The sequence below is a fragment of the Chinchilla lanigera genome, unplaced genomic scaffold, assembly GCF_000276665.1.
Source record: "Chinchilla lanigera isolate Chin_1 unplaced genomic scaffold, ChiLan1.0 scaffold00052, whole genome shotgun sequence".
In the NCBI taxonomy this organism is placed as follows: domain Eukaryota; kingdom Metazoa; phylum Chordata; class Mammalia; order Rodentia; family Chinchillidae; genus Chinchilla; species Chinchilla lanigera.
The window spans coordinates 14861992-14883085 of NW_004955453.1; the positions used below are offsets into that span (position 1 = coordinate 14861992).

General features: G+C 36.6%; 1 protein-coding gene across 5 annotated transcripts in view; it reads left to right on the forward strand.

Annotated features, from left to right (window-relative positions):
* The window catches only part of Usp37 (ubiquitin specific peptidase 37), an 85293-nt gene that overhangs the window by 15948 nt on the left and 48251 nt on the right, over positions 1-21094 (forward strand). For all 5 annotated transcript variants that reach the window (XM_013519868.1, XM_005395644.2, XM_013519871.1 and 2 more), the window contains 5 exons: positions 614-714; positions 4531-4706; positions 5192-5269; positions 11657-11754; positions 13596-13680. In XM_013519868.1, coding sequence (XP_013375322.1) covers positions 614-714; positions 4531-4706; positions 5192-5269; positions 11657-11754; positions 13596-13680 — 538 coding nt within the window. The remainder of the gene's footprint in view (positions 1-613; positions 715-4530; positions 4707-5191; positions 5270-11656; positions 11755-13595; positions 13681-21094) is intronic.

Below are 21094 nucleotides of genomic sequence, written 5' to 3' on the forward strand. Positions count from 1 at the left end.
TTTTTTTTGGTTTTTCTCTGGTACCGGAAACTGAACTCACGACCTTGCACTTGCCAGGCAGGTGCTTTTGCCGCTGAGCTAAATCCCCAGCCCCCTGTCATCTCTTTTGACATTTCCGTGGCATTAGGTGTTGATGTTCATGTTCTAGACCAGAGGTGGCAAACCTATGGCTCGTGTGCCTCAGTGGGATGTCTGTATGATTGAAAGTTTTGTTTTGTTTGGTACCAGGAATCAAATTCAGGACCTTGCACTTGCCAGGCATGCATTGTGCCACTGAGCTGTATCCCTGGCCCTAAAAGTTTTAAAAGGTTTGCCATCACTGCTTTAGATACACAGTGACTAACTCTACTGAAGTGTTAATTACCAATTATTCTATAGAATTTTTAACATTTTCCTTTTGGTTTGTAAATTTTATCCATTGCATGTTCTTAATTTTTTGTTATGTACATTTTTCTTGCGATTTTAGCTCTATGTTTTTATTACTATATGTTGTGGAGATGTACATTCTATCAGAAAAACTTGGTTATCTTTTTCCTGATGTCTTAAAGTCAGTGATTTGCTTTTTGTTTTGCTTTTTTTTTTTTTTTTTTCTTTTCTTTTTTTTGGTCACCAGCCATGAAATCTTCCCAGGGTTCTGGTAGTTTTGGAGCCATTCTGGGTAGCAGACCCTCACAGAAGGAGACCAACAGGCAGCTTTCTTACTCAGATAATCAGGTATGTTTGTTTAAATCTTTTTAGCTTTTAAAAAAGTGTTAAGTTATGGGCAGGCATACCAAGTAGTTGCAAGAGTAAATTCAACCTGTGCTATATAGTATTTCTGGTATTTCTGGCATTGTCACAAAGGTATTTCCTACATAGCTGAGATTTACTATTTTGGCTTTCTTGATCTTTTGAATGATTTTCTTGGAAATTTTTGTGGTTTTTCACATCTCTTCTTACATATAATTTTACTACACAGCTTTTACTTGGTGTCTCATGATCAGCATTATGAACCACAGTACACTGTAGTTTTTAAAAGCCTGGCTTTGGAGTTAGGTGTAAGTCCAAGCGTGGTGCTACCACTTGCTAGCTGTGGATCATTGGGGAAATTGGTTAAATACCCTGAGCCTTGGTACCTATCTGTAAAATTCAGACAGCAATAATATTTTAACAGTTGCTGTGAGATAGCGCATGTAAAAGTGTTCAGCTCAATTTATACCTGCTAACACCCCTACAAGTGTTTGGCATAATATCTTTATATTCTTTAGGTGTGTTCTACAGTATAAACTTTGTCTGGTTGGTTTTTGTTGTTGTTGTTGTTTTGGGGGTTTTGTTTTATTTTGTTGAGAGTGCTGAATCCTAACCACTAGACTACCAGTGTTTTGTTATTTTGTTTTGTTTTATTGAAATGGTGTCTTGCTGTGTAGCCCAGGCTAGCCTCAAACTTGCAGCAGTCCTCCTACCTCAGCCTCCCAAGTGCTGGGATTATAGGCCTGCACTACCAAACTCAGCTCAGACTTTGCCTTTACACTGTATGTTTTGTTGAGATGTTCTGTTAGCTTTTTTAGTTTTATTTATCTATTATTTATTTTTGTTGTTTTTTTTTTAAATAGTGTCTTGCTATATAGTCCAGGCTGATCTTAAATTTGTGGTAATCCTCCTGCCTCAGCCTCCTGATTGCTGGGACTACAGGTGTGCACTACCATGCTTGGCTGTTTTTACTTTTTAAATATATATTTATTAGTACATGCTTGCAGTACATAGTGTTTACATTCATCATAGGGAATTGGTACTTGTTCATGACACTTCTTTTTTAAATTTCTTTCTTTCATGCATGTGATTCAGCCAGCTATGAGATTTGCTATATACCAATAAATAATCTTACTGCAATTTAGCAGTCCTTATGTCTCATATTAAATGTTTTACAAGGTAAGATAGGCATAAAGTCAGACAAACTTTGAAGCTATTCTGTAAGTAAATTTATTAGTTATATTTGGCAGTGGAGAGAGGTGATTACTTGGCCCATTTCCTGGATTAAGCAATAAATAAGATTTAATTTTTGTTAGGTTCTTTTCATAGCTTAGAGTTTTGGGGAGACATTTTTATTGATGTTTAATTGGTATGAGTAAATTGTACATATCCAAAGTACAATTAAATGTATGTTGACTTGTGTTTTCACTCCTAAAGTTATTAACATAAACAGCATAGTGAACTTAGCTGTAACCCTTACAAGTTTCCTCATCCTCTTGTGTAATCTGTCTACCCCATCTCTATCTGGAAACAACTACAGGTTTGCTTTCTGTTACTACAGATTAGATTGTAGTTTTTGGAGTTTTACCATTTGTTTGTTTCTTTATTGAGGCAGGGTCTCACTATGTAGATCAGGCTGGCCTTGAACTCACTGTGTAGCCAAGACTAGACTCCAACTCACAGCAATCCTCCTGCCTCAGTCTCACAAGTGCTGTGCCACCATGCCCAGCCTTTTTGGAGTTTTATACTCTTGTAATTTGTGTGTGTTTTTTCTGAGAAGGGAGGATCAGGCTTCTTTTACCTGGCACAATTATTTTGAGATTCATACAATTGTAGGTAGGAATTAAAAATGTTAAAATACTATTTAAATGCATAAATGTTAATGTATATAACAGATATAAATATATATGCCTGCACAAGTAATTCCTATTAGTGGAAATGTACAATTTTGTGGATTGTAACTAGCATTAAATAAAAAGGGGTTGTAAGACTATAGATAATATTGTACATTTTAAGGCTAAATCTTGATTTTTATACAGAAAAATTAGAGAAGACTTGTATAAGGTAGGAGAATGGGAAGTGGTAGAACTGAGTAGATGCGGTAATAGTGAAACTTCTTAGTCTGTGGTGATTTTTTTGTTGTTTGTTTGTTTTTGTTTTTTGAGACAGGGTCTCACCATGTAGTTCAGACTGGCCTTGAACTCACTTTGTAGCCCAGGCTGGCTTTGAACTTGTAGCGATCCTCCTGCCTCAGCCTCCTGAGTGCTGGGATTATAGGCGTGTGCCACCACAACCACCAGCCTGTAGCTTTTAATATTATATTTATAAACAATGAGTCTATATTTTTCAGTGCCAGAGAACACAGGGCCTTGTGCACGATAGGCAAACTCTATCACTGTGTTATATCTCCAACCTTAAAATTTGAAAATTATCACCCATTTAAAAATAAGCTTATTTTTTTAAACCATTCATCCAGATGACTTAAAGTTTTTTTTTTTAAATTTTCTAAACTGAAGGTATAATAAATAATTGGGTGTATATTCTGTTCCTTAGAGAATAACATAACTTTTTTTTTTTTTTTTTTTTTTGGCAGTACTATGCAAGCCCCTTGAACTATATTCCCAGCCCTTTTTATTTGAGATAGGGTCTTACTAAGTTGTCTAAGCTGATCTCAAACTCACACCCCTCCTGTGTCAACCTCTCAAATGTTGGAATTACAGGCATGTACTACCATACCTCATGCTTTATTTTTAGTTTTTTGAGATGGGGTCTCCCCATGTAGTTCAGCCTGTCCTTGAAATCATGATGTAGCCCAGGATGGTCTCTAACCCTCAATGATCCTCCTGCCTCAGCCTCCTGGGTGCTAGGATTACAGGTGTGCACAACCACACCAGTGTTAAACATATACTCTAACACTGAGCTAACTCACAGCCCTTCTTACTCCTTAACATTGTTTATTATTTTCCCAGAGATCACTTCATATGTTGATCACTAGAACTATGTCTTTTAAAATAATTATTCAAAATAGAGTTTTTGCTGTCTACCTCCCAACTGTGCTGTGGGATTTTTAAATTTCTGAGAATACCATAGGAAAGTGTCAGGTTCAGTTTTTCATTCTTGGCTATTCATTCAAATCATCTGGAGTGCCTTTAAAAATATATATTGTGGCTGAGCATGGTGTCTCACACCTGTAATCCCAGCACTCGGTAAGCTGAGGCAGGAGGGTCACTGTAAGTTTGAGGCCAGCCTGGGCTACAGAGTGAGTTCAAAGCCAACCTGAACTGCACAGCAAAATCCTCTCTCAAAAAAACCAGATAGATAGATGATTGATTGATTGATAGATAGATAGACAGATAGATAGATCAAATAAATATATATATGTAAGTAGGCATGGCCCACCATGCATGTAAACCCAGCACTTGGGAGGCAAAGGCAGGATTGCCATAAGTTTGAGGATAGCCTGCACTACATAGTGAGTTCAAAGCCAGCTAAACTACATATTGGAACCCTGTCTTATAAAACCAAAAATATGTACGTTTGTGTATATAGGAAATGGAGTATAACTCAGTGGTGCAGCACTTGGCTAGCATGTGAGAGGCCTGGGTTTGATCCCCAGTGCTGCCAAAGAAAAGGTTTATAGACACGCTAATGAGTGAGCCACCCCAAGCCAATTACACTACAGTCTTTAGAAATGAATCTATAGTTTTTTGTTTGTTAAAGTTCCCCACGTGAGAATCACTGGTCTTAAAAGTATTGCAATTAATTTGAAGATTTAAACTATTGCAAACTTTATTCTTTCAGGTCTCTTCAAAAAGAGGAAGTTTGGAAACTAAAGATGATATTCCATTTCGAAAAGTTCTTGGTAATCCAGGTAGAGGATCCATTAAGACTGTAGCAGGAAGTGGAATAACTGTCACCCGGACGATTCCTTCTTTGACAGCTACCACACCTCTTAGATCAGGGTTATTAGAAAACCGGTATGAAAGATGTTTCTTCTTTAGTCATTCAAGTAATTGTTTATAAGTGTCTTTTAGGCCTTTTAGAAATTTGAGGAGGAAAAGAAGGAGAAAATATGCAATAATTTTTATAGGTAATTTCAAGTATTTGTTCTTTTTTTTTTTTTTTTTTTTTTTTTTTTTTTTTTTTTTTTTTTTCTCCGGTACTGGGAATCGAACTCACGACCTTGCACTTGCCAGGCAGGCGCTGTGCCACTGAGCTAAATCCCCAGCCCTTCAAGTATTTGTTCTAAATAGTTTATGTCAGTGACGTGTCTTGAGCCTGCAGTTGTACAGTATGCTAATTTAAATATGGTGTAGAGAGTTAGGTAACAGTAGTCACATTTCCTGTCCTTAAGTATGTTGGCTTATAATTTTTAATGGTATATGAATTACAACTTGAAAATGTATATGAGTTTAATGGTATATGAATTATGACTTTTGAAAATAACTTTTTTTCTGGGTAGCACTGAAAAGAGGAAAAGAATGCTATCACCTGGATCAGAGCTGAATGAAGATTACCCTAAGGAAAATGATTCATCATCGTAAGTTGCTTTAAGTGCCTTTATGGCACTAGATTAGTATTTTTTCTACTGATAGTCAGTCACATCCACCAGGGGACATTGGAAGAATGTTCAACTGGTGGGAATTCCAAAGATGGTAGAGCAGCATTTAAAGTATTTTGGTGACAGCAGATTTTGTGCTCAATAGAGAGGGAATTAGACCATTGTTACTGCTTTGGTCATTTCATTGTACTTTTCCTTTCTCCCTTTTTTTTGGTTTTTATTTTGATACCGGGAATCATACTCAGGACCTTGCACTTGCCAGGCAGGTGCTTGGACTGCTGATCTGTATCACCGTATCCTGCTGAGCTATATCCCCAGCCCTTTCTTGCCTTTTAAAAAACTGTATAATACTTAGAATAGAGCTAAAGAACTCTAAACAGATGTTTCTTGCTGCTGTTTTAATGTGAACCCTTCTTCTTTCCTTTACCCCTAACTACTGTGTTTTAACTTTACTGGTATAAAAAGTCAACCTGGGGAGAAAAAAATGTGAGACCTACTAGAGAAGGAGCATTAACCTTTCAAAGGAGTATTTCTTGCTGTGATGGTGGTGTGTGCCTGTAATTCTAGCAGTCAGGAGGCTGAGGCAGGAGGATTGCTGAGAGTTTGAGACCAGCATGCCTTTTTTTTAGTGACCAAAAAAAAAGAAGAAGAAACATCAAAGGAATATTTCTTAAACAAAAGAGAATAGATGTGCAACAGGGCTGTCACTGGCTCATAGTCCTCTTCATCTTTATTATGTGAAGATTTTTTTTTTCCTTTCTTTTTTTTTTATTTTTTATTTTTTTGGTTTTTTGGTTTTTCTCCGGTACCAGGAACCGAACTCACGACCTTGCGCTTGCCAGGCAGGCGCTTTTGCCGCTGAGCTAAATCCCCAGCCCTTTTTTTCCTTTCATGGAGAGAAAATGTACTATATAGTTATCAGTTAATACATCAACTAATACCTTAGCAAATTAATTGTTAGTTAACTGGTGTTTGAGAGGAAAGGGTCACCAAAAAGGAGTTGGGAAAAAGCCAAGGAAACTTTGTGTATTACTTGGTTCTTCTGTAACAGATGTAAAAGGCTGGGTAGGTGATAGGACAGTTATCTGAAATTATAATCACCATAGACTCAGATTTTTTGAGTCTTGTTAATCTACCATATTTTGGACTTACTTAGCTGCTTCAATTAATACCTCCATGCTGTTATTAGAAAGAAAAAGACCAAAGGGAGAGCATACTGTTTCCTTTAGGCTAGAAATTATACCTATCACTTCTATATATGTCACATTGTTGAGAACCTAATCACACAGTTATGCAGACCCTCATTGCTTAATGACCAAGTGCCATTCCTATATCTAGTTTGTTAATTGAATTGGTCACTAAACAAGGAATCATATATGATGTACATTACAATATTCAACACAAAGAAAAGGTCAAAGGAAACTCCAACTTGATGACTTCGCTATTATTTGCATAATTTTACGTGCAGTACTGTAATGTATAATAAAACATAAAACTACTGTACTCTACAGTACAATTACCAAAAGTTACATTACTGTATAAACAGGTATACTGTACAGAAGAAGGCATTGAGGCTTTATTGACAGGATGTGCAGAACCATACCAAAAACAAGACAGGTTATAAGTCCAAACAGTTGTTAAACAGGTAGGTCATTAAAAGAGGTATCTATATTGTTGTAAGAAAGTCTAAGAAATTTCCCTAGCCAAAACTTGACTATTACAGTATGTAGTGGTTATTTGGGAACAGCTAACAGTCTGCCATAGTTTGCCCCTTTGGCCATCAAAATACCCTTATCATTCTTCGCATCCATAGTACAGCCTTACCTGCTTCCTAATGGGGACAAACACCAAGGCTTGTAAGTATTGTACACAGCTCAGAGACTAGGATCTCTAGCTGATGTATAGTCTTCTCCATAAAGTCTAACTGTGCGTTGGCTGTTCCCCTTATGATCTGATACCTAAAAGCTAGACAGCAAGTTAATTTGCATTCTCCAATCCCCATTGTCATGCACACATTGCTGGAGTAGGAACTGGGTAACCATAATAAAAACTTCTGTTTAGAAAAGACAGAAATAAGAAACTAGAAGAGTCTATGCTTATAGTAGTGATAAAATTTTGTGAGACAGAAATTGTGAGGACAGTGAAGGCAGTGGAATAAATTCATGGTTAGCCCATCTAGCAGTTGAATTCTGTCCTCCAGGAGGAACCCACTTGCTTATTGTATTCCGTGTGACTGGTCTTGCTTTCTGGTAGGTTTTCTGTATTCTCTATTCTGTGAAGGCCAGCAGGAAGCAAATTTTGAAGACAGTTCTTCCTCAGGGCCACATAGCTTTTGTATGCTAATTCATGCTGGTATAGGTTTAGAAGTTTTGAAAAACTGGAGATACCTTTTTTTTGGTACTGGGAATTGAATTCATGACCTTGTGCTTGCCAGGCAGGCACTGTGCCACTGAGCTATATCCCAAGCCCTGGAGATTTCTTTAATATAAAATACACTTTTAGGGCATGATAAACAATTAAGGCTAATATTTTTTGTTTTGGTTTATTTTTAGTATACTTTTAAATTTGGGGATAATTTAGATTTACACAAAAGTTGCAAAGATGATATAGAATGTTTCTTTATCCCTGTCACCAAGTTTCACTTAATATTAAATTTTTTTTAATAAAATGGTTTCTCTGGTTATTTCTTGTCATTGTCTCAAAAAAAGATTTAGTATTTTATATAGTGGAATATTACTCAGCTATAAAGAAAGATAAACTCAAGGCTTTTATAGGTAAATGGATGCAAATAGAGACCATACTCATAAGTGAAATAAGTAAGACTCGTGTAAATATCATATTGTCTCCCTAGTGTAAGAATCTGACAGAGTAAATAAAATCTGAAAGGTACAATAGATATTATTAAGGGAAAAGAGACTGCTCAAAAGGAAGGAACAACTGGGATGAGGGAAAAGAGAAAAGAAGGAAGGGGAAAATATATATGCAAGATAGCTAAGATAATTGTACTACTAATTTCTGTTGCTTTATTGAAAGGCACAATTAATGTTTAATTGTTTGATCAATCTTACATGCCTGTATTTGAGAAACCAATTTGAAGATAACGTATGTAATACAGCAACCATTGTTAATTTGCTATCACCTTGTCTGAAATTCTGTGGTGCTTTTATTGTTTTTATGTTGTTTTCTTTATGTCTTTGTGTTTGTTAATTTGTTTTTGTTCTTTTCTCTTTAAAATAAAAAATACCTGAATTCCATCAATAGAAAGAAAAATTTGAGAATCAGAAGAGATTGGAATTTTTGATCCTCTATGATCTCAGATTACCAGGCAGTTTTGATTCTAGGCCTTTGGCAGAGAGCTATATTCCTTTTCATACCTGATTGCAAGCTGGCTAGCTGCAGCTTGAAATTTGTCTTGGATAACCCAGACAAGTCTTCTTGTCTTTATTTTTGTCCTTACAACTGTAATTTCAATGAGGATGAAGTCTGCCTTCCAAGATATTACAGACGACAGTTTTTATCAAGTATTTTTCTGAGGCATAGAAATGGTTACCAGTTTTCTAGTTTATAATGTATACCCATATCCTTACCCCATATCCTCCTAAGATGTTTGTTAGGCCAATATCCCACTTTTAGAAGCAAAATTTATATTCAAGGTCCAACTTTGGAGGAGCCAAATTCACTTTAACTAGTTGAGGCACAAAGATTTTAGCACACAATGAGTATTTAATGGCTTATAGAATCATTAGGAAAGCTATAAAGATAGGCACTAAGTTTTTGGAAATGATTTTGAGAGCCATACCCTAGATGAGCCTATCAAAGATGCTGTTCCTTTTCTGTTATGAATGCTATTGTATTTAGAACCAACTGCTAATGTTAAAATTGGAAGGCAGAGAAGGGAAGACATCCAAGCAAGGATGTGATCAAGAGTAGACTTCCTCTTGATCCAGCAGGAGCCTCTAGTTTCCCTCTTATTTTGGATAGTCTTTGGTTTTCAGCTGCCCTGGGGTTTTTGGTTCTGTCTGAGTGGACAAAATTCTTTTAAGTAGTTCACATACAGTTTTCTGAAGCACTGCAGGTTTTGACTGTTGAAACACATTGAAAACAACCAGGTGATATGAAAAAGATAATAAAAGGTTCTGAGGGGCTCTGATGAAACATGAGCATTGTCCACTAAAAAGATGATACTGTAGGGAATGTAGCTCTGGAAGCTCATGCTTAGCATATACAAGACCCTGGCTTCAATCAGTTCTACCACCAAAAAAAAAAAAAAAGTAAAAGGCTTTTTGGTCTGGGAGTATAGCCTGGTGGTAGAGTATTGTGCCTAGCATGCATGAGGCCCAGGTTTCAGTTTTGGGTTTTTTGTTTTGTTTTGTTTTGTTTTGGTCTTTTTGAGACAGTGTCTCTATGCAGTTCAAACTGTCCTTGAGCTCACTTTGTAGCCCAGGCTGGTCTGAAACTTGCAACGATCCTCCTGCCTCAGCCTCCTGATTGCTGGGATTACAGACGTGTGCCACTATTCCCGGCCCAGTTTTCAGTTTTTAACACCACAACAAAAGAGGAGAGACAATCCTCTCTTCTCCCTATACCATTTAGTTCTGGTCATATCTCATTAAGTTCATTCTATTTTGCCATAGATTCCTCACATTGATACTTTCAGAGGGAGAATCTCACAAAACAAAGCTTAGTGGGCTGAGGTAGAATATATTTCTGCATGGCCTAGAGGCTATAGCTGATATCACACCCCACCATCCCTGTTACCACCTCTGATAACTTTCTATTCCCTGTATCCTCTACCAACACTTTCAGTTGTGATGGTTTGCCTGGTCTGAAGTCTTCATGTCTGAGGGATCTGAGTCTCTCTGGTCATGGTCAGGCCATTGTTGAGCTATTGCCAGTTAAAATGACATGAGAACCATGTTGCATGAGCATGAGAGCACTAAGAGGTACCCCAGTGAGTCTCCATTATTCCAGTTACTCCCTGTCTTCATTGTTTAGCAGCAGCCTCTCCTCCTTATAATAATCACTTACTCCTGCTAGTATGGTATCTCCTTTCTTTGCTTGTTGATCTGCCAGCATGAAAAGCTCAAAATGACTTATGTAGCAGCCATTACATGAGGTTTAATTGTTCTCTTACTATGCCTTCTGGTGAAAAACTTCCTCATCTTAGAAGTAGGACCCCATGACATCTAAATCTGAATGATAAAAAGTACAAATTCTTCAAGTGAGTTATTAAAAATTATAGTGAAAGAGACCACTGCTATTTCTACCCCTTGGTTTCTAAACCCATATATTCACTATAAATGTAATGGTTTGTTGATTTAAGTACAGATTAAGTATCCTGAATACAAAAATCTGAAATGCACCAAAATAGGAAACTACTGAGTTCCAACATGTTTCTAACATTTCACATCTGACCCCATGACAGGTGGCATACAGAACATAAGTGCACTAAAAATATTTTATGAAAGTACTTTCACACTCTGTATATGTGCATATGAATATCGTGTTTAGAACTTCGTTTCTATTCCTAATATACATATGCCAGCATTCCAAAATGTAAAACACTTCTAATCTCAAACATTTTGGATAAGGAATATGAAGCCATATATATTATATTTTAAAGGACATCTCATTCCTAATAAGATCATCTCTGGTACTTTTTAGAAAGCTGTTACAATGCTTTATCAGGCTAACAGCTTTAAAGTAGTACCAAATGTGTAGGACCAGAGGATTCTGTGGTCATCTGCTCTTGTTTAACCTCTTTTTCTGTATTATTCCTAAATAATAATACATAAGTTTTCAGGTTACAAAATTAGTTATTCTTGTGAGACCTCAGATAATCCTGACCAAGCACTGGACAGAATAATACAAATACGTAACTACTCAGTATTAATTGTTGTCCTTCCTACAACGGAAGAAATCAGACAAAAACCATTTGCTTTCCAGTAGCTAATTGATTTTCTCAGGGAATGGTCCTGGATCGCGTTCACATCAACTCCTGCTGCTAACCAGTTGGGACATACAATAGCAGCAGTAGCTAGGGCTGGGGATGTGGCTCAAGGGTACAGTGCCTGCCTAGCAAGCAGGAGAACCTGAGGTCTATTCCTAGTACCAAAAAAAAAAAAAAAAAAAAAAAAAAAAAAAAAAAAAAAAAACAAACAAAAACACCAGCAGCAGTAGCTAAAATATTCATGAAGGGAAGTCCATACTATAGTTTTTATCTCTGTCACCAGTACTGTTTTATTCATAGATACTTTAAAGTATTAGAATGGCTAAGGATAGAGATTAGCTGATTTCTACCTAACAGGTTATCTTGCTGATCTTATTATCTCTTCAGTGATGTAAAATTATTATTTAAAATTATAGGAACAACAAGGCTATGACAGATCCCTCAAGAAAGTATTTAACCAACAGTAGAGAAAAGCAGTTGAGTTTGAAACAGTCTGAAGAAAATAGGACATCAGGTAAGTTTGGTCTTTATATAAGGTGTTCATGTGATATACTGTATTAGACTAGAAGTAAAAACCTAAAGTTCAGGACTAGTGTATATAGTACTAGCTAATCTAGATTTAACCTGCTTCCTCTATTTGATTGTCTGGAATTAAGCTCTGCTGAAGCAGAGGAGTTAAAGTGTTTGAAATTAAATTTCATCAGTGCTTCTGCTAATTAGAAAACCTTGTGTAAATAAACTTGAAATTATTGCCTAAAACATTTAAGCTTGCTTTACATTCTGTTTTTACAAAAACTAGTGTACAGAAAATGCCCCACAGCCAGTATACTTCAGTTTGTTAGGTACCCAGGTAACAGTTCCAGTTATAATTCCTGTTACTTTTGTTTCTTAGAAAAAGCTGGTTTCTGTGATGTATATTGTGAGAACCAAGCAAAGATAGCCAAGTACTCTGCCTGTATACTTCCTCTTGCAGACCCCATTAAAACCTCCCTGAGATTTTGGGGCCTGATATTTTGGGAATGATGTCAATCAGTGTGTCCGTCTACATAAAATAAATCTACCTCCAAATCCTGGGTGTCATTTTGGTGTTTCTGCTTGCTGTTGCACTAGGAATTACAATGTTTTCCACACTTAACATTTCTGAAGTCCTTAGAGGCTCAGATACCTTGTACTGATTTTAATATATCAGTTTACAACTAAGCTGAAATAAGCTAAATATGTCATGATTTTGATAAACTGATAATTTATAAGAATCCACTTGGTTCAGTGTCTAGAAATGTTCTTTTAGTGGTTCGGGATTGTAACATTGGCTGCTACAGAAAGATGTATCTGTGATATGTTTTACCTAAGAAATATTAATACAAAACGTATAAAGTGGACTTACCAGTTCTCAGCTTTTTATTTATTTATTTATTTTTAAATTTTATTTTATTTTTTTTTTTGTTTTCAGCTTTTATAATCAACTAGTAGTTAGAATACAGAAAGATTATGTGATAAGTATTAGCAGTGTTGAAGTTAAGAATCTTCTTACAAAAGTTAGTGTAGGGGCTGGAGATGTAGCTCGTAGTAGAATACTTGTCTAGCATGTGTACAAACCTGGGTTCAATCCCCAGCATTCCAGAAGAAAAAAAAAACTTGTGTGAAAGAGATGAGGCGAGAGAAGGAAGTGCATGGTAACATTACAAGAAAATCCATGAAACAAAATGCAGAAGTTTTAAGTACATTACACTTTTAGAGTTAATCAGTAAAATAAGTAGTATAACACAAGGAGTAATTGCTTAAAGGAAAACAAGACTAGGTTGACTCAGTACAGATCTTCCTGGACCTCAGCCCAGGGTGGTATGAGAAAGTTCTAGTTTTCTATAACGAGTCAGCTGATATTGTTTAAAATGAATAAATCAAGAAATAGTAGAAATATACTGTCTAGCTTTATAGAAGAGAATAACAAGTTTTCAAAAATGGGTAGAAGCCAAATATGGTGGCACACGCCTGTAATCACAGCACTCAGGGGGCTTAGGCAGGAGGATTGTTGTGAGTTCAGAGTGCCCTGTGCTACCTGCCTACCCTGTACCTACCTACCTACCAGAGGTCAAGGCCAATTTGGAATACATGGTAAAACCCTGTCTCCAAAAAAAAAGTTTAGAAATTTGGCAAGTTTTAGGGTAGGAGAATAGTGCTTTGCTTTTGTAACTTTTTCCACAGTACTTAATCTCTTTAACATGATTATATTTTACTTTGATGAAAAGGGGAAAACAGAGTTGCAAGTAAACATGCCCAATGTGTAATTTTACTATTAAATGAAGTTAAATGGTTAATCTAGGCATTAATTTTTTTTCTTTTTCTTTTGTTTTATAGGGCTTTTACCTTTGCAGTCATCGTCATTTTATGGAAGCAGAGCTGGATCCAAGGACTACTCATCTAGTGTCACTAACCTAGATAGGTATTGAGAGTCATATGCCTTTCTTTTTTAGGCTACTGTGACTTCACGGTAGCTCACCCTGAGTCTTCCAGACCCAGGGTATACTTTTATTTTTGCTTTTCTCTTTTCCTTTCTTGTTTGGTCCAAGATTGCTCTACAGGGCCAGTTGTTCCCTTACCCCCTCACCCTCACTTTTCAAATAAACTTAGCATTAAAGAAAAAGAAGAGTTCTCTCTTTCAGAATATTGAATGATGAGACAGGATATACATTATGCCCTAAGAATACCCTAATTTAAGAATATCAAAACTAATGAGTGTTACAGTGCTTGCCTAGCATGCATGAGGCACTGGGCTCAACCCCCATACCACTACCCACCAAAATTGAGAATCATTGTATGATGACACTTTAGTTAGAAAGTACTCTAGAAGTGTTTTAAAGTTTTTCTAAAAAATAGTAAACTGAGGTCTGGAAAGATTTGTACTGAGCCTACTGGTTGTGACTGCCAGTGTTAGCATATTGTATGCCACTGTATTTTCCATCCTCTCAAGTGGTAAATATACCCAGATCTCACCTCTAAGACACTTTTGCGTTGCTCTTGTGTGTTTTGCATTTCAGCTGCCTTTGAAAAATTAAGGAGTTTTCTTTAAAAAACAAAACTTCATTGCATACTTTTATTGGAAAAAGCCAGTCAGAAATTTAATTGCTGATTATAATCTATAGATATAGATGGAGCTTATTTTAAGGTTCAGTGAATATAAATATATATAAGACAGCTGCTAAGCAGTTACTAAGAAAGTCTAATCATGGAACATAGCCCAGAGTAGTGATGGTTTAAAATGTAACAAATGAAGGTAATGGTAGTGTATGATATGTATGCCATACAACGACATATTGTCACATTTTGTCTTTTTACTATAATTTAATTCAGTGTCATGAGAACATCCTGTTTGTGTAAAATGATTAAAATGAATTTCATATTGTGGTTAGGTGTTCAGCCTTGGTTATTATCTTTTATGCGCTTTATGACCACAGTAGTAACTAAGTTATTTAAATTTAAGAGGGAGAATTTTTTTTTTTTTATTTTAAAGTGGAAAAAAAACCCAAAATTTCAAAACACAATAATAGGAGGGTAGCAATGGTTAATACATTGCATATTGTTATCTTTAAATTAGTTACTCAGAGTATAAGATATCAGCATTTAAACCGAAAAAAAAAGATATCAGCATTTAATTGTCCAAACAATATTAGCACAAACCTTTCTTTTCAATGAACTAAGAGAAATTAGTAGTTTAACTATCATATTTTTTTTTCTTTTCCCTTCTTTTCTCCATTTCCCCATCCCGGTTTCTCTTTCCTTTTGAAGTTTCTTCCCATTTTACAATATCTATTTGTCTCGGTCACTTTTCTCTCATTGCTGAAACAAAATACCTGCTACCTAAAATTAAAATTTATTTACCTCACAGTTTGTGGAGGATTCAGTCCGTACTCAGTTGGCTCCAAGACAATGTGGCACAGGGCACAGGGCAACAGTTCATGGCAGCAGAAACCAACAAAAGCAGCAAGAGCACAAGGGAAGAGTAAGAGTGGCAGGAGGGAGAGCAAGCTTCTTTCCCTTCTTTACATTGTATGCAAACTACCCGCCCCAGGGTGAGTGTAGCACTCACACCCATAATCCCAGCAATCATGAACTATAGAAGCCTGCCCCATGACTGCATGAGGCTTTGAGGGGACATCTAGAAACAAACCATAACACTGTTGTACATTTTGGATTTCATTTACTCTTTAGCTTCTCACACTAGGGAGACAATATGATGTTTACACATGTGCATCTGGTTTATTTCACTTATGAGTATGGTCTTGAGTTACATCCATATGCCTATAAAAGTCTCCAGTTTATCTTTCTTTATAGCTGAATAGTACTCCATTGTATAGAAAGAACACACCTTTTTTATCCATTCCTCAGTTGATGGGCATTTGGGTTGTTTCCAAGATCTAGCTATTAAAATTGTGCCACTGTACACATGGGTGTACATATATTGCTGTGGTACAATGTTTTTAACTTTTCTGGGAAGATAGAAGGGGAATAGCTAGGTCAAATGGGACCTCCAATCCTAGTTTTTTTGAGGAATCTCCACACTGATTTCCACAGTGGTTGCACCAGTCTACACTTCTACCAACAATGGAGAAGGGTTCCTTTTCCTCACAGCCCCACCAGCATTTTTTATTGGTTGATTTCTTGGTGATAGCCATTCTTTCTGGGGTGAGATGGACTCTCAGTATTGTTTTAATTTGCATCTCTCAAATGACTGGTGATGTCAAACATATTTAATTGCTGTTTGTACTTCTTCATACGAGAAGTATCTATTCATCTCAGATGACCATTTTTGGATTGGGTCTTCAAATTTGGGAGGTCTGGTTTTTTATATGTTCTCAGTAGTAATCTTGTCTGAGGAACAGCTGGCAAACATTTTTTCTCCACACTGTGGGTTGTCTTTTCATTCTGTTGATGGTTTCTCTTGCTGTACAAAAGCTTTGTAATAAGACAAGATCCCAATTGTTGATTCTTTGTGATAGTTCCTGTGTGATTGGGGTTTTATTCATAAAGTTTTTGCCTATACCAATGTCTCCCAAGAGTTTTCTCTATTCTGGGCCGGGGATATAGCTCAGCAGAACAGCATCTGGCTGGCAAGAGTGAGGTTGTGAGTTCAATTCCTGGTACCAAAAAAAGTCTGGAGGAGTTTTACCTATTCTGTCTTGCAACAGATTTAATCTTTCTGTTTTAATATTTAGATCTTTGACCCATTTTGGTTTTAGTTTAGTGCATGGTGAGAGATAAGGGTCTAGTTTTAATCTTTGGCATGTGGAAAGCCAATTTTCTCAACACTTTTATGAAAGAGGCTGTCTTTGTTCCATTGAATGTTTGGCACCTTTGTCAAAGAGAAGGTGGCTGAGTATGTCTGGAGTTGTTTCCGTCTTCTAATCTGTTCGATTGATCTTTGGGTCTGTTTTTTTGCTAGTACCATGCTGTTTTTATCACAGTAGCTTTACACTATAATTTCAAGTCAGGGGTTCGTGATGCCCACTGCTTGCCTTTGTTTCCCAGAATTGCCTTTGCTATTCTAGGTCTCTTCTGGTTCCAAATGAATTTTAGGATATTTTCTCTAATTCTGTGACATATGCTGTTAGAATTTTGATTGGAATTGCATAACAGTTTTGAAAGTATGGCCATTTTCACAATATTGGTTCTTCCTACCCAAGAGCAAGGGATATCTTTCCATTTTCTGATATCCTCTTCAACCTCCTTTTTCAGAGTACTGTAGTTTTCAATGTTAGAGGTCTTTTACATCCTTCATTAGATTGATTCCTAGGTATTTCATTTTTTGGATGCTATTATGGAAGGTGTTGTTTCCCTAATTTCTCTCTCAGTGAGTTTGTTTTTCACATACAGGAAGGCTATTGATTTTTGAGTGTTGACTTGAGTTTGACTTTGAGGATACAAAGTCAACACTCAAAAATCAATAGCCTTCCTGTATGTGAACTTATTAAACTAGTGAACTACTGAACTTATTAAACTAGTAGCTTTTTTTGGCTTATTAAACCTAATAATTTTTTAGTGGAGTTTTGGGGGTCTTCTATGTAGAGTATCATGTCATCTGCAAATAATGATAATTTAGCTTCTTCCTTTTTTATCATTATTCCTTTTATTTCATTCTCTTTTCTAACTGCTCTGGCTAAAGTTTCTAGGACTCTGTTGAATAAGAATGGAGACAGTGGACATCCTTATCTTGTTCTTGATCTTAAAGAGAAAGCTTTTAGTTTTTCTCCATTTAGTATGATATTGGCTGTTGGTTTGTCATAGATGGCTTTTATCAGATTGAGATAAAGATCATTTGTCCCAATTTTCTGTATGGTGTTTATCGTGAGTGGGTGCTGGACTTTTTCAGAAACTTTTTCTGCATCTGTTGAGATGATCATATGTTTTTTGTCCTTGACTGTGTTAATATGGTGTATTACATTTAACTGATTTGAGTACGTTGAACCATCCCTGCATCCCTGAGATGAATTGAACTTGATCATGATGTATAATCTTTTTGATTTGCTGCATTCTGTTTGCCAGTATCTTACTGAGGAGTTTTGCATCTATGTTCATTAGGGAGATTGGCCTATAATTCTTTCTTGTGGTGGGGTCCTTTTCTGGTTTTGATATCAGGGTAATGCTTGCTTCCAGGAGTGAATTTGGGAGTATCGCTTCCCATTCAGTTTCACTGAAGAATTTGAGAAGTAGTGGTGTTTGATCTTCTCTAAATTTCTTACAGAATTCAGCAGAGAATCTGTCAGGGCCTGGGCTTTTCTGTGTTTGTAGGTTTTTAGTTACATCGATTTCATTGATTGATACTGGTTTATTTAGGATTTCATATCTTCTTGATTCAGCTTGGGTAATTCACAGGTATCTAGGAATCTGTTCATTTCTTCTGCATTTCCCATCTTATTAGAATACAAGTTTTCAAGGTAGATAGAGATGATCTTCTGGATTTCTGCAAGGTCATTGTGATTTCACCCTTTTCATTCCAAATTGTGTGGATTCCAAAAAAAGTCCAACCTTTTTTTGATAAGGTTGGATAAGAGTTTGTTGATTTTGTTTAGTCTTTCAAAGAACCAACTCTTCATTGATTCTTTGTATTATTTTTTTTAGTCTCCAATGTGTAATTTCTGCTCTGATCTTTATAATTTCCTCCCTTATATGAACTTTTGGCTTAGCCTGCTCCTTTTTGTCTAGAAGTTTAAGGTTCACCATTGTTTGTTTGTACTTAAAGTGAGAGAAATCTTGACATATTTCTTCTCATAGAAAAATCTTAGACTGGGGCCAGGGATATAGCTGAGCAGCACAAGTGCCTGCCTGGCAAATACAAGGTCCTGAGTTTGATTTCCAGGACCAAAAAAACAAAAAGAATTGACAGAAAAATCTTAGGCCAGCCTAGAGTACACAGTGAGACTCTGTCTCAGAAAACTGGGAAAAAAAGAAAAGAGTCCAAGAAACGTAAGTTTTTTTTAAAAAAACTTTGATTTGCAAATAATTTATTAAATATAATTTCTTATCAATATAATAAAGTGAGGGCCTAAGAATATAGCTGAATGGCACAAGCGCCTACCTGGCAAATGCAAGGTCCTGAGTTCAATTCCCAGTACCACACACACACAAAAATAATAATAATGAAGTGAGCATATTAATTGTATAAAGGAATATTTGAGGAAAAAATATTTTTATCTTAAAGATAATGTGAAAATGTCCAGATTGGTGAGAAAACTAATATTGAAAAAAGCCTAAGGCCACAAGGTACATATAGAACACAGGCTAGAATCAAGTATTGATGCACACAAGAAACCTGCTTAAAGTATAAACACAAAAATAGGCTGTAGGAAATGGATTATTGAATGGGTTAAAAGTCGTCTTTCAGCCAGGCATGGTGGCCCATTCCTGTAATCCCAGCACTTGGGAGGCTAAGGCAGGAGGATTTCCGCAAGTTTGAGGCCAGCCTAGGCTACATAGTGAGTTCAAAGCTAGCCTAAGTATATAGCAAGACCCTGCCTCAAAAAAAAGTCCTTCGGGCTGGGGATTTAGCTCAGCGGCAAAAGCGCCTGCCTGGCAAGCGCAAGGTCGTGAGTTCGGTTCCCGGTACCGGAAAAAAAAAAAAACCAAAAAAAAAACCCAAAAAAACAAAAACAACAACAAAAAAAGTCCTTCAACAAATGGTGCTGGGAAATGAATTGTATATATGTAAAAGAATAAATTTAGATGTCTTCCCTTCCTAACACCCAATATGAAAATTAATGCCAAATGGACTAGTGACCTAAATATAAGAGAAAGATACATTGAGTTTGGAAGAAGAAAAAAATCTATATGCTATTTAAAAGAGCACCAGCTATAATATGGAGATGCAGAAAGGTTGAAAGCTGAACTATGGAAGGCTGGATGTGGTGGCACATGCCTGTAATCCCAGCCCTCAGGAGGCTGAGGCAGGAGGATCAATCACTGTGAGTTCAAGGCCAGCTGAAATCATGAAAGAAAATTTGAGTATAAAAATTTGAATTTAGGATACATAATAGACCAAGAATTAGTAGATTATATAAAGAATTCCAAATCATTAAGAACCCTATATAAAACTAAAGATAAAGAAAAACAGTTTAGAAAAAGGGTAAACATCCGGGTGTAGTGGCGCACCCCTGTAATCCCAGCACTCAGTAGTTTGAGGCGGGAGGATTGCAGTGATTTTGAGACCAGCCTAGAATACACAGCAAGACCTTGTCTCAAAAAACTAAAAAAGAGAGAGAGAGGGAGAGCGAGCAAGAGGAAGAAAGGAAGAAAGAAAGAGAACCAGGTGTGGTGATGCACACTTGTAATTCCAGCACTCAGGAGGCTGAGGCAGGAGGATCATGGTGAGTTCAAGGCCAGCCTGGGCTATAAAGAGTTCAAGACTAGCCTGAACTACATAGTGAAAGCCTGTCTCAAAAGGAGGAGAGGGGAGGGGAGGGGAGGGGAGGGAGAGGGGGAAGGGAAAGAAAGAAAAGGAAAGGAAGGAAGGGAGAAAGGGAAGGAAGGAAGGACAGGCCAGTAAACAGAGAAAAACACAGTGGTATCTTGGTTCATGAACTTGATGCTTTCCACAGTTCTGGTCACAAACTGAGTTGAACAAGAACCAGATCAAATTCAATAGTGAGGTTCATTGTTGACCTTATAGGGAATTTTGATTTGGTCCTTGTCCAGTGTGTTTTGGGACCAGAATTGTGGAAAGAATAGAGTTTGTGAACCAGGGCACCACTTGTATGTTCGACTTCTGTAGTAATCAGGAAAATATAAAATAGAATAACAATGAGATCAAATGCCACTATCCTATAAAAAGTAAAAGTTCTAAGAACAAGTAATGGAGATGCAAGGGAATGGAAATTCACTGTTGGTTGGTAGAAGTATATTGATGGTTCCTTGTGGGAAAGTAATCGCAGAATCTAGGAAAATTGATAATACCCCCAATATTTTTAATTCTACACATTAAAATAGAGCACTTTCCCAAAGAGCCTGTGTAAAAAGTATTTGTTGTGTTATTTGTGGTAGTGGCAAAAGTTGACTGCCTAAATCTGTCCACGACTAGATAAATAATGCATGATATTTGTAAAGTGGGCAGTGGGAATTACTGTTTTTCTCAAGCCACCAACTTGGATTATCTTGGTTGTGGGTTAAATATGTACATTGTGGTCTTAAGCTTCTTCAGCATCCTATCAGCAGACTTAATTTACATGACAAGTCCCCCCCCCCATGACCCTTATCACAAATATTTTCCTAAATTAAAGAATTTTTTCCTTAGATATTGACTTCTGTGAATCTGCTTAAGGGTTACTTACATGCAAAACTTACCTTGCATGTTCTTTACTCTTTTTATG